Source organism: Nasonia vitripennis, chromosome 5 (assembly GCF_009193385.2).
Source record: "Nasonia vitripennis strain AsymCx chromosome 5, Nvit_psr_1.1, whole genome shotgun sequence".
NCBI classification, from domain to species: Eukaryota; Metazoa; Arthropoda; class Insecta; order Hymenoptera; family Pteromalidae; genus Nasonia; species Nasonia vitripennis.
Genome location: NC_045761.1, coordinates 5319825 through 5333762, shown reverse-complemented (window position 1 = coordinate 5333762; position 13938 = coordinate 5319825). Strand labels below are relative to the sequence as shown.

Sequence of the window (13938 nt, the reverse complement as noted above, 5' to 3'; positions counted from 1 at the left end):
GAGAGAGAAAGAGAGCCGGAGATACGCTCGAGAGGAAATAACGATGCATTCGTAATTTTCATCTCTCTCGCGCGCGCTTTATACATACGTAGGTATACGCTCGCTTCGCATTTATTTCAGTTACTTTTGCATTACCCTCTTGCTATTATTGTCATTATTATTATTGTTAAGAGCGTGCCGCCTCCGCTGTGTACGACGAGCTACTGCGCGAGGGGGATGCGGCGGGGGAAGAAAAGTGAATGCTAATGCCGGGATATTATGCCGCCCGATGAAGCTGTTCTCGCGCTGTACGATGGTACTCGAGTGTATACCTGTATATTTTCCTCCGTCAGCTCTTTTCGAATCGTAGTATTTCCCGAGAGAATGGCTATGAGAAGATTCTCGATCACCGAGACAGCGAGTTAGTCAGACTTTATATCAATCATCGTATCGGGTGAACGAAAACAAATATAAAGCGGTTGCGTAACGTTCTAAAATCAGAGCAGACGAATCTTAGCTTATCATTTTCCAATTTACAGTACACACGCTGCTCTCGTCTGCGCGTACAATGACTAAACGAGCAGAGAACTCGCGAGCGCGCGTGAATCACCGGACGTCACCATTACGTGTTCCGCGGCGGCAAGTGAGCCACCGGATCGTCCGGCTTTTAACCCACACAAACACATAAGCGAGCTGTATACCACCCATCGCATTAAATATCGAAGCTGAGCGACCTCGAAGCCATTGTACACCGCAGCGCCGCGTAATCGACTTTCCCGCTCCGTCATCGCAGCCCTCTCCCCATCCGCGCGTATGACTCATACGCGGAGACTATATTCTGTAACTCGCGAAACACACCCGCACGCCCCTCAGACATGCAGATTACCGGTCAGCCGGACAAGGGGGAGCGATTTGGAGAATCGATCGTCTTTGCACGCTAGATCCGGCGAAAAGTGATTTCAGCCCGAGAGCCCTTTTCGCGCATGATGGACGATCGCTCGACGAGGGCTGTCGCTTTTCGCATGCGTACGGAGAGCCTTATTTTCTCCGTACACGCGGGAAATTAATCGATCCCTATATGCCGCCCCCGGCGAATAGTATATTGTAAATTTCCCGCGCTCGACTTATTCCGCGTATAGCCCGGCGTAATGTATTCCTTTAATAACCATAAAAGACCTTGGCGTAAAGCGAGCCAAACAACGCGCGCGTATGCGGCAGCACCAGCACGCGGTGAAAAATCAATGCCCCCCCCCCCTCTCTCTCTCTTTCTATCCTTCGGGCACTTTGTATGGAGATTTCGCGCGCGAACAAACAAAAATCTCTCTCCCGTAAACTTTCAGCACGGCGACGGCAGTTTTAATTCGCAGCTCGCCGCGTGCCGGAGAAAATTCGCGAAGAAATGAGCGAAAGTGCGACGCGTCGCTCGCGCTCGTCAAGACGCCATTCAGCCTCGTCCGCCGTCGCTGTATAGGTCTGCACGTAGAGAGAGAGAGAGAGAGAGAGAGAGAGAGAGAGAGAGAGAGAGAGAGAGCTGCAGAGGAGCGAGTCGAGGAATAAGGTGAAGCAGAAAAGAAGGAGCGAGTGAATTACGGCCTGGCACACGGCGACGGCGCGCTGGAAACACGCTCCCTCTGGAAGTAATTCCGCTTCGTTTTTCCTTCTCCCCCTTTTTATACTTTCAGCTCTCTCTCTCTCGCTCTCTCTCTCTCTCTCTCTCTCGCTCTCTCTCTCTCTCGCTCTCTCTCTCTCTCTCTCTCTCTCTCTCTCTCTCTCTCTCTCTCTCTCTCTCTCTCCCGGCTTCCTCTATATCCACATACGCGATCTCTACGCCCTCCCCTACCGCTCGCCCCTTATTTTCTCTCGGCTCTTTGACGACCGCCGGTGCAAAATCGTCTTTCGCCCGGCGGTGCTTATTATTTTCTATGAATTTATCGGGTAATAACGCCGCGCTCGCGCTGACCTTTTGATTTAGGAGCGCTGCCGCAGCGCACGCGTGTGTACAATAGCGATCGAAAAATTCCTCGACCAGCAGCAGCAGTCGCTCGTTATTGGCCGAATTTCCCGGGAAAAGTTTCGCCGAACAAGCGAATTTTCGCGTGTCTGCTCTGGCTCTCTCTCTCTCTCTCTCTCTCTCTCTCTCTCTTTCTCTCTCGGCCTTTTGTTACAATTAAATTCTCGGGCTGCGGCGGAGCCAGAGAGAGAAAGAAAGCAAGCCGCAGAGTCAGCTCGCGGCCGCGGAGAGCAAACAAAGGCCAACTTATCATTATTATGAAAACCGCTCGCGCGCGCACAGGCTATAGGTGGCCGGAGAGGAGGACGAGTCGTCGCGTCGGCGGCGGCTTGCGGCCACGGGGTGTACATTATACGCGGCGCAGAGAAATGCTTTTATCGCTTATTTTCCACCGGCCGAGCTTCTTAGCGCCGACCGACGCTGCGCTCTGCGGCGAATGGCTTTTGCCGAAAGCGCATTACGATTTTTAAGAGGATCTTTCTCTCTCTCTCTCTCTTTCTCTCTCTCTCTCTCTCTCTCTCTCTCTCTACGTACTGGCCTACTTCGACTTTCGCGTAGCACTCCGGCCTGTTAGGGGGGAAGTGACACCTCTGGATATCCCCCTACTTTCGCGACGGAGACGCTGAGGAGCTCGTTTCATATCAGCGCCTCATACCTATGGAACAACCTGCCATCACACCTCCGTAACACTACATCCATCGCAGTATTCAAGAAGCTAGCTAAAGATTACTTTTTCAAACTCGAAAACGCATAAACACATAAACACACTTGCTCACTCTCGCTTAACCCATCTTCACCTCAGCATACTTTCACACTACACACCTACTAAAACAGATACCTCAAACTTATTATTTTTGTACTTTTACTACTCTGCTGTACATATTGAATCGTACAACATAATGTACGCAAATAAAATATATTAATCTAATCTAATCTAATCTCTTCCTCCGCAGGCATTTAGGCAGTTTTATTTATGTGCGCTCTCGGAGAGCGAATCAGAGCTGCGTTCGTCGCAGAGTGAGCTCCATACGCTATTGAAGGAAAAAAGTCGGAACGATACAAAAGACGCGCAGACCGCAGCAAGCAAGCGGGTAATCGGCTCTAGCGAGCTTCTTACCAACCACCGGAGGCGCTGCCCTTTTTTTCATCCGCGTTGTGAGGAATTAGCCGCTCGGCGCTTTGTTCCTGGGAATAGACCATTAGAGACCGCTCTCGCAAGCATTGGATTATAAAACGCTCGTATATATACATTCGCGATATGCGCGCCCGAATTTATTATACACACCGCGGTTCCCGTTACCCGCTTATACACCGCGTGTAATTTATAATTCATATAAGACGATTCCCGTCTCGCGCGCGCGCGCTAATTCTGCCGATCAATAACGAGGAGACGAGTCCGGAGAGAAAAAGAGGGACAGTGACCGATGACGGAAACCGAGAGCGAGTTTTTTTTAATGAGACGCGCTCGCGGCTCGTACGTATAATCGTATGGATATTTTCACCGCAGAAATAATTGATGCTAGTCATAGACGGCATACCTCGAATAGTGCCGTAAGAGAGCGTGCATAATACACGAGTGATAAACAACGACAATAAAGTAATCGGCGTAACAGGCTCTCTCTTTTACAACACTACTCCATCAGTCGCTATGCAGTTGAGTATACAGAGGGGGGAGAGCCGAATTTTCGATTGGACGTGGAGTGTCTGCGCCACGAAGATGAGATGGACAGAGCGCGAGGGCATACATAAAAAGCCGAGGGAGAGAGAGAGAGAGAGAGAGAGAGAGAGAGAGAGAGAAGCATCGAAAAATCTCTCACGAGAGCGCTTCGAGTGATGGATATGCTAATCGTACGTGAAACTCTCGACAACGAGCTGCGGGGCCTTCTTTTTCTTTTTTCTCTCTCATCATCATCGGCCGAGGGAGAGCCGAGAGTAAAAGACGGCGGGGCGCAGCACTTGTGCAGTATTTTTTCCTTCTCCGATACGGGGGAGCACTTTCATTAGTCTGAAACGACCACTTTTCAGCCACTCGCGCGCGCTAGTAGTATTCAAGGACAATAAAAATCCATTAGTCCTTGTTTTGTATTATGCATCGGCCGCCGCGACGAAAGCCACTGCTGCTTTTTCAATTTCTCTGCAGCGCCAGCCCGCGAGTCAGCCGTGAAAGAAAAAGCAGAAGAAGAAGAAGAAGAGGAAGTCACGCCGGGTGATTTAGACGAGAGGATGTAGAACGCCCTTGGGGATTCGCCCCGTGAATTTCGAGTCGAAAATCGCGAAAGCCATTAAGAGATACGTGTGTACAAACGCGATACAAACAGATGCGCGGCGAGGGGCCTCTAATCGGCCCCCCGATGGCCTCCAAAGGGGATTTTAATTACCTCTCGCGTGCGCCCGCGCTCACTGTCTCCGCCTCTGATACACACCCGCCTACGACTACTTAACATTTTTTTCTCTCGACGATTCAATCGGTTTATCCCGCGCGCACGCTGACCTCGATTCCACGCACACTCGAGGGAACGTATACATACACTACACGAGTGGCGCTCTTTTTTCCTCTTCTCGCCTTGCCGCGAGCTCTCTTGTAAAGTGAATCAACGTTTCGGGCATTAAAAACACCGCTGCGATATTCATAACGAAGTTACGCGAGAGAGCTGCGCTCTCCAGGGATCTTATTTTTCGTTTATCCTCTCGCCACTGGATCCCGAATTTTTGCGCAATTACACGAATCGTTTCATAAGCACGCACATCGACCTCGATTCCCGCTGCGAGAGCCGCGCGCAACAATGCTTATCAATTAACGCAAGCAAACACTCCTTCGTGAATTCGAGGAGCTGCACATATAACCCACTCCTCCTTCTGCCGCTGCAAGTATCTCTTTACATAAGCCCGAGAAGGAAAACAAGCTCGCACACACGCCTCTATAAACTCTTAACCCGTCCGTCGGGTCATTGTCGAAATGTTTGCTCAATGTGTGCCAGCGATTTTCCGAAGCAGCTGTCGGGACAGAGAGAGATCGTTAGCTCGTGAATGAAATCGCTGGACGTTGCGAAAGCCCCCCTCTTCGATGGTTAATTACGCGACGCGTCGCGGTGAAAGAGTTGAGCTGAGTAATGAGCGGTGATTCGACGTGTTTTTTTTTCACGCCGAGTTTTGTTTTGATGCCTCTGGACGACGACGTGCGCGTGTGTGTGAACATTTTTCGGGATTACGAGAGATATACCAGATTACGGATTCGGACTAGAAGATCGAGTGCGTGACGTAAACGAAGACGATTTTGTTGAAGCGCTGTCGAAATGTATTTCTGCTGTGCCCGATGGCCACACACATTGTGTTCTCGACGCGAACTTTATTGCCGTGAATTATTTCATCGATGCGAGAGAGCTCGATGACGGCTATATTTTTATCGTATCATATAAATATAAATTACATTGTCCAGAGATGTATACCCGAATTTAATTTGATGGCTGTATACTCGCGCGCGTGAGAGCTCTGAATTATTCATAGGGATTTCTCGCAGAAAAGGGTAAATTTAATACGCGGTGCGTAAATAATTTATGTTTCGTTTAATCAATCGTTTGTAACGTCCGCGGTTTAAATTTTCAGCCCCCGGAGCTCGAGAACGAATCCTCGCTATAAAAATACGTTAAATTGAATACACAATACGAACAAAGTAAACAAATCCATCAAACGATCCCGATACATACCCGAATTGGAAACGGTATACAAACATGTGTCCATAATACAACCCTCGCATATAATTTCGTGTAAATTTCTCTTTTTCGATACAGCCCACCGTACACACCAATCTCGATTCACAGCGCGCGTGCTGCCTGACCCAAATACCTAATTATACACGCACACGATCTTCTCCCATACGCCACATAACAGCGGTCGTCAGGCCACACGCTATTGTCACACGTATATGACGCATTCATCCTCCCGATATAATTTACACACATTCCTCCGGAGCTCGTAAAAAAAATTATAGCTCAATTTTCCAAATGCCGGGGGTATTGTGCGCGAGCGATGTTTTATGGGCGGACATTACGCCTGGGTTATTAAATCAAGTGGAAGATGTATGTGTACGACTTTAGGGACGAGCGCGCTAAATAAGTTTGATCTAATCTTCGGTGCTGCTTTTTCGAATGAGAGCCCCGAATAGTCGTGCTTTGGAAGTTCGCGTTTTATACCGCGCATAAAGCTGCTACTCCGCTGTAATTTCATTCAGAGAGTGCGCGCGCGCGGCTCAAAGAGATCGTCGAGTCTCATTCTGGGCCGCTTCCCTTTGTCGAGTAGATGAAAAAAAAAACAGAGTTGGCGAAACTTTTTTACAAGGCCGAGCGTAACACGTCCGGTGTACCTTAATTATTTCTATCTCGCTCGACGTTACACGCGATTGTTCTTCAAAGACGCGCGGGGCACACGTCGAGGGCCTTCGCGGATTCGCTGATGGTTAAATTCATCCTTTACCATCGGCTTGCTTTGGCAGCTGCAGTTCGCTTCGGAAATTCCGCGCTGCAGAACTTGCAGGGAAACCGTACGACTATAACCTGCTCTCCGCGCCTTCCTTTGCGCGCTTGGCGGATGAAAAAGCGGCTCCTCCCTTTGACCGACGAGTTCGCAATGAATTAATTATAATTAAACAGAGAGCAGGGCTTCCTCGACGAGGCGAATCGCGAAAGAGAATCGATCGCAAGCTGGGATCGAGAGTTCCGACGATGCAGGCGATGCTCTCGAGTGTCAATCAGAGCGCGGCCTCGAGAGCAGTGCCAACAGCAAAGTACGCATAAATCGAACGGATGTGTGTTGATGAATATGTTTATAGAGGACTTACGGTGTTTGATGTGCAATCGTGGCAGCGGATCCATGGGCCAGGCCTGGGCGATCGCCGCGAGGCAGCAGCTGAGCAGCAGCATTACAGCCGCCGGCTCCATCGCTCGGTCCGTCGCTGCTTAGCTACGCTGCTGAGGATCTTCGGGGGCTCTGCTGCTTCTGCCGCTGGGACAGCACGTGGGCGAACCGTGCCGCCGGTCAGCGCTTCAACTCCTGCCCCTTCATCCTCATGCTGTTCGTCGTCGGCTGGGCTGCTATGCTCGACGCCGAGATGGAGTAGGAGAGAGAGAGACACCTGTCAACAGAGAGACGGCCATAGTTAGAGTCGGTGCAGCGACGCGTGCTTGTAGGGGGGGGGGGGGGCGATGTACGGGCTCTGCTTTTGACAGCCGCGGGGATTCGAGTATTGATGGCCGAGTGAACGAACCTATTAAGCGCGGCGCCGATAATTTATCGACACTCGTGTATGTAGTCGAGGGGTAGTATATCGACTCTAGACTCTGCATTTCGCTGTAATGCGCGATAACGGCCGACTATTTTCGGCTTCGTTCGCCGCAAAGTTGACCGTAAAAAAGAGCATCAGCGAGCGGTAAAACCAGGATTACAGGCGCTGCAGGAAGGAACGCAAAAAGCGACGCGGCGAATCGACTCCGCCGCGCGCTCAAATTTGTCCCAATCAAATGGAAAGTGAAATCAATGGCCTTTTTGCAGGACTGTGGGATACATCGCGCGGCCGGACTATCCGCTTTCACCTGCAGCGGCCGCCGCTTGAACTATCCGCTGCTGCTGCTGCTGCTGCGGAGAGAAGAAAGTTTCGCGCGCGTAAACGGGGGACCGGTCTTGCTGATTTGTCTACGGGAGACGAGCTCGTATGTATAAAAGGAGAAAACGAAATTCCAGCTCGCTTCTCTCTCCGGTGTACTCTTCGAACGTGTGTGCATAATGGCTACAGGATACTCGCTCGGGGCGTCCCTTATGTCACCGTGTATACGCGTACGCTTCATCATATTGTATTATTACGCGCGCAGCTGGCTGTATACGTGTTTCAGTCTGGTCGAAAAAAAATTCAGGGAGAGATGTACGGGCTTTTTTGCCTCCGCCAATTTCGCGATGAGAGAGAGAGAGAGAGAGCCACTTTTACGAGGCAGCGTAATTAAACGGTTTTTGCGCGCGCGAGAGAGTTTCCTCATTTTTCAATTAATCGCTGCGCCGAGGCTCGTTACGAGCGCTTTTCAGGGCTCGTTACCCGATCGATTGGGAAACGCGAGTGATACGACGACTTTTCAGCCGCTTCCCCGGTTAATTACGCACGTGTGTGTGATAAACGCGACCGGATCCGAGTTTGCCCACATTATACACCACAGCCACACTAAGATTTGCCATCCAGCGCCTCCGCAGTGCGAATGTCGATCTTTGGCTCGTATCTATGTACAGAGGGCTATACAGTTAAGGAACCGTCGCTGTGTACGCGCATATAGACACTGTTATAGGATCGAACCACGTCGAGACTGTATTACTATATGTGGCTGGAGAATCTGCGGAGGAGACAGTGGCACATGTATATTACAGCAGAGAGTCCCGAGCGCTCTCTGGATCATTTCACCCGCGCTGCGCAGAGCTGCAGAGAGTTTCTGGGAGTCAGTCCCGCGGGGGAAAAGACGGCCTCCTGAATATTCATTTTCCACGTGGCCGCCGCTTAATCCCACGCGCGCCGCGGTCGCTTCTTTCGACAAATCGCTCTCTTCTCCTTCATTACTTTTCAGAGCCCCGGAATTCTCGGGCTCTCTTTGGCTCCTGAAAAAAATCGCTCGCCTCGCTACATTCTCTTTCCGCGAGTTGTTAATCTAATTGGGGCATAGTTAAAAAATCCTGCACATTTTCCTCCTCGCGTGTAACGAGATATTCGAATAAAGCATCGCAGCTTCGAGGATACTCCACGCACACTATACAGCTTCATCATAGCGTACACAGGCGGGGAACAACCACGTCAACGAGCTCCACTACTGCGCACAGCGTATACACACTCCTTGCAGCGTGTGTACCTGCACTGCATCCTCGGGTGCTTTACTTTCATCGCCTTCGAAACGGCCGGCGTGACGCCGCTCGTAACCCGTCTATATACCTGCGGCACTAAACGCGACGGTAAAACAATGTCGCGCGCACGCGATCATGCGGGCAGCAGCAATGCTGAGGACGATCGGCCCCCGCATGGCTCCAGAGATTTCGCGCCGCACTTGCGACGCGCTAGCGTGTGTATACACGCGCGGCGAGGCGAGAGAAGAGAGAGAGAGAGAGAGAGAGAGAGAGAGAGGGTTTACGAGAAGAGGAGCGAGCTAGTTATGCGTCGAACAAAGGGATCCTCTCCGGGTTTGGGCTGCTTGTTTTTGCGACGACTGTTTGCGAGTAAGCGACGCTGATTAAAATGCGAACTCGATGCACTGCACGCGCGGTATATGTTATACGTCGGGTGAAGATGGGGCTGTGTTTGTTGCGGGCGCTGTTTGGATGTGGGACCGCGTCCCGATCTGCTGGCGCTGTGTATGCTCTGCAGGGGTAATTTTCGGAGCGACTAATTCAAGCTCCTTTTTCCTCGTTTCACTGCGCGAGCGTCAGTCGAAAAAATTGCCCGCATCAAAGTTTCATCTCTTTCAGAGGCTGATAGAATTTTTAAATCGAGCGCCGCCGCCTCTCCCCCCCCCCCCCTCACACACACACAAGAGCACTGGATATAATGTTATTCGCTGCGAGGGAGGCTGCAGCTTGAATTTTAAATCGAGCCCCTCGAATTATCTTAATAAAGATCCGAGAGCGAGCTCTCGCGCGGGCGCTGAATGGGACAATGCGCGTGGCCGACTCTCGCTGAAATAAGTTCGCGCGCGGATGAATGCCGACTGCTTTTTTTATCTCTTTTTAGTTGAAAGAGCTGCTGCACTGGATTCGGCAGTTGCGGATACGTATTGTTTGAAGCTCTGAACGAACGGCGCGTCTTAAGTTATCGATCCGCGCGCGAGTTTGCCGAGAACGCATGATCGGTTATAGGTATGGGCGAAACTTTGTTGATTCCTCTCGTCGAATCCGGTCAGCATATCAATCGCAGTGGCTTAATGACGGTAACAATATCGCCGACCGGCCCTGAAGAAGCATTGCGGATAGAGAGAGAGAGAGAGAGAGAGAGCGAGAGGAAAGCCAAACAAGGAGCGAACTCGCGCTCGCTGGAACAATGGATGCAAATGAAAGGCGAGATCGACGCCGTATATAGATCTATACCGGCGCTCTACTGCTTTTATGCAATTTAACGTGTGTCCGCGCTGCGGAAACTCCGCCGTGAGCGACTCTGTGCGCTGCGGTATAGATGTATATATTCGCCCTCGGAATCAGTAGTAGCCCGGGTAACGCCCCGGAGGAATCGAATGTATTAATCGCTGACGGCTAGGGCGAGCGCAGCAGCTCGTTATGTGCGGGCTAATCTACTCGGGAGTGCGGCAGCGGCGGAGGAGACGCCGTCCAGTTTTCGAACAGTCGCTGTAGTCGCTCGGCGAACCTCGTTAGCCCGAGATCTTCACTTCGCCTCGAGCTTCGACTTTCACTTTGCGATTATGTGCGTGCCTTGGTTTCGCGCCAACCGAACTCTCCGCGATTAACACGCTTCGGACTTGTTATAAGTAAACGCAGAGGAGAACTCTCGAACTCATCTCGGCTATAATCTCGGAATGAGCCAATGTAAGGAATAGGCGCATTTGTGGGACACTGGGCGGCTTGTTTATTTGCTTGGTCCCTCTCGTATTAGGCTTCCTCCTTATCCGCCCCACCCACGTCTCCTCCTTGTATCCCTTGTCGTCTCTGTCTCTCGCTCTGTACTTTATCGCTCGCCAGCTTCCGACGCCCTCTCTGGGGACTACACGATGCGGCAGCGTCTGTTGTTGCTTCGGCTTTGTTTTTCGAGAGGGGGAGAAGGGCGTTGTTGCTTCTCTCCAGAAGCCGGAAGTAGGTTTAGCGGATTTCCCAGCAGCGCCGGCTTCTGGGCGTATGGACGCGTTTTTTTTTTGTTCGCCCTCCTATACTCGTATCCTTGAAGCAGACGATACACAGCAGGCTTTAGGAGCTACGATGGCTATTTCGCTCTCGCGTCATCGTCATTCGCGTGTAATGAGACGAGGTGAGCTCATCATCGGCTTCCTTCTGTGTATTACAGGCATTATTAAAGTGATTCAATCATGCAAATAAGCCGCGTGTACGTGGGACGTGTAGAGCCTCGTCGCGCGCGGTTTTATAATGAAAAAACGAAAGTTGATTTTTACCGGCTTTTAATTTATATCGCGCGTTTTGCAATTATAAAGTCCACTTTCGATTCGGACGCTCGCGCCGACTGTTTAACATATTCCGCGCGCGGCTCCTTCCACGAAATCACCAGCACGTCGTATCATTGTCGAATAATACCTCTCCTCTCATTCATATGTAAATATGCCGCGAATTTATAAAATTCGATTTTTCATCAATTTTGCAAATGCCGTACTCTCTCGTGTCGACTTTCGATTTCGTGTTTTTGACGCCGCTGTGCGTAATTTATCGCGCGCACGTCTAGACTCTTTGGCGTCGATAATATACTAATCGCCTAGTCCGTACACGATAAAATCGAAAGTTCGGCTTCCTATGGGAGGATAAAATAAATCATCCAATACAGCGAATCAGTCGAGGTACATCGACTGCATTTGTAAAATTGCACAGGATCCTGCGCTTCTTGGCGGCCGACTACAGTGTAGTGCTCTCTCTCTCCCTCTCTCTCTCTCTCTCTCTCTCTCTCTCTCTCTCTCTCTCTCTCTCTCTCTCTCTCTCTCTCTTTCTATGTGCGGGTAAGCCACGATAGGTCATGAAATTCAATTCGTTTTTGCGGCGGCGGTGGAGTACTGCGCTGGCGCTGCACAATAGGCGAAATTCCAGTCTGTGTGTATAAGGCGTCGTCGTTGCAAAGGGGAGGAGAAAAATTATTCCATGGAAATTTTGAGAGATAAAGCCTATACAACGCCGGCATCGGGCCGTGTAAGCTATGGAAAGCGCGCCCGGGAATATTATCCCGTATGGAAATGTATTCGGGGAAATGTCGCGACTGCACACAGAGAGCAGCTCCCGCTTCCGAGGCTTCAGACTATATTCTACTCTCTCTCACTTTGGATCAATCGATTCCTCGGCCAATGCTATTTCGTATTCGAGAGAGAATCGTGTGGATATCACATACTCGAAGAGAAAGAAGCGATGAAAAATTCACAGGCGATTTCCGCGATGTATAGAGCTCTTTACACAGCTAGTAGGAGAGAGAAATGGTCGGAATTAGCGGGCAAAGCGGTGGCCCGATAATCACCGACTCATCAGGGCCCCCTAAAAGACTGATAATTACTATACGTCCCACGTCCGCTTGCGATCTTTAATCTCGACGCTGCTGCACACAGCGCGACGGTGCACTGCATAATCAGGAGCATAATTAATTTCATTAATAATTCAATGCGTCCGAGCTTGGCCAATCCGGTGGGCACCGAATGCACTGCGCACAAAGGGCGCAGATGCTAATGCGCTCGCGCGCGCTCTCGGCTATTCGATTGCTTGGCATAAATCCGCATATAATACAGCCGGCTACGGGGTAGCTCTCGAGAAAACGCGAATTTAAACTGCTGTTTCGTCGCTGCGCGGCCTCGATCCGGCGCATTAACAGGTGCGTCTGATACTACTCAGTTGCTGTACGCAGATTCGAAATGTTTCCCGGGCGTTTCCGTACCGCAATCCGCATTTGCATGAGCCCGAGTAGGAGAGAGATAGTTTATCATCGGCTGCAGCGCGTATCTCTGCCGCCGCTGCATAGAGCGGAGAAAGTGCAAGTAAGGGAACTGCGAGGGGACAGAGACAAACGCGCTCGGCCTGACAGATAGCCGCTGGCGATGTACATATAGATAGAGAGACGGTACACTTACGCCTGGCCTGAATCTCATCTCTCCATCTCTCTCTCTCTCTCTCTCTCTCTCTCTCTCTCTCTCTCTCTCTCTCTTTCTCTCTCTCTCTCTCTCTCTCTCTCTCTCTCTCTCTCTCTCGTTCGAGATTTCCTGCAGCGGATCTCTCTCGGCTTGATTGATCGGGTGCGTCGCTCTCGCGCGAAAATTACTTCCGATGATAATAAACGTAAAGATACCCGACGAAAGAACTGAACACAGAGGACTGCGCCTCTATAGGAAAACTGTTAACAGCGTGAATAATTCCTATTCAATAAACGAGCTGCGTACGCGCGCGCTATCTACTCGATCGAGTTTCATTGCTCGCGCGCGCTTAATTTCTTTAATCCCGGCGAGATCGATCGCTCGTTTTTCACGCCGCAACGAGACGCGTAGAGAAAAAAAAGTCGGCCCGTCGACGCCCATATTGCGCTCTCTCTCTCTCTCTCTCTCTCTCTCTCGCGTACACTCCTAGTAGACACTCGATCGCGCATCGAGTCGATTTTAATGAGCCCGTAAATAACGGCTCTGTGTGGTCGGCTCGAAACGCGAGACGGTAACGCGAGTAGTCCTGCTTCTGACGCGACCCTCTCTCTCTCTTTTATTTTCCCCGCAGCAGCAGCGGCGCTGCCGAGGGAGAGGGAGACGGATGGCCGAGCAGTTTTGCGGCTCGATGGACTGCGACGTGACGAGTTGCTGCCGTGTGCTGGTGCGCTTTTACCCGCGGACCGGTTGATGGATTCGAGCGGCCGCTCGTTCCAGCGCGAGCCCGCGAGAAGCATAAGTTTTCGAGCGCGACTGATGGCGATGGCTTTTGTTGCTCTCTCTGCAGGCTGCTGGCAGCTAGGCGCTTTGTACGATTATTAAAGTTTCCGCCGCCGCTGCGACAGCTTGGCTCTAATTAACCAGCGGGAATGATAACGGAAGGGACTACCTGTTGAGAGAAAAACTGACGAATGACCGGAAAAAGTCAGCTGCAGCAGTTGAGAAGGAATAAACTTTTAAATCTCCTTCTCTCTCCCACTTCGGCAGTTTATCCCGTCGGCAACAATGAGGCGCACGAGAACGTAATTCCCGAAAGCGGCCGCGACCTACATTTAATTAACGAAGCATTTAATGGAAAGGCAGAGCGAACTTTCT

At 50.8% G+C, this 13938-nt stretch overlaps 1 protein-coding gene across 4 annotated transcripts in view; it reads right to left on the bottom strand.

Annotated features, from left to right (window-relative positions):
* Window positions 1-13938, bottom strand: part of LOC100123597 (semaphorin-1A) — a 174579-nt gene that overhangs the window by 108047 nt on the left and 52594 nt on the right. For all 4 annotated transcript variants that reach the window (XM_031932025.2, XM_031932027.2, XM_031932028.2 and 1 more), the window contains exon 2: window positions 6825-7118. In XM_031932025.2, the coding sequence (XP_031787885.1) occupies window positions 6825-6924 (100 nt within the window). In that variant the 5' untranslated portion in view covers window positions 6925-7118. The remainder of the gene's footprint in view (window positions 1-6824; window positions 7119-13938) is intronic.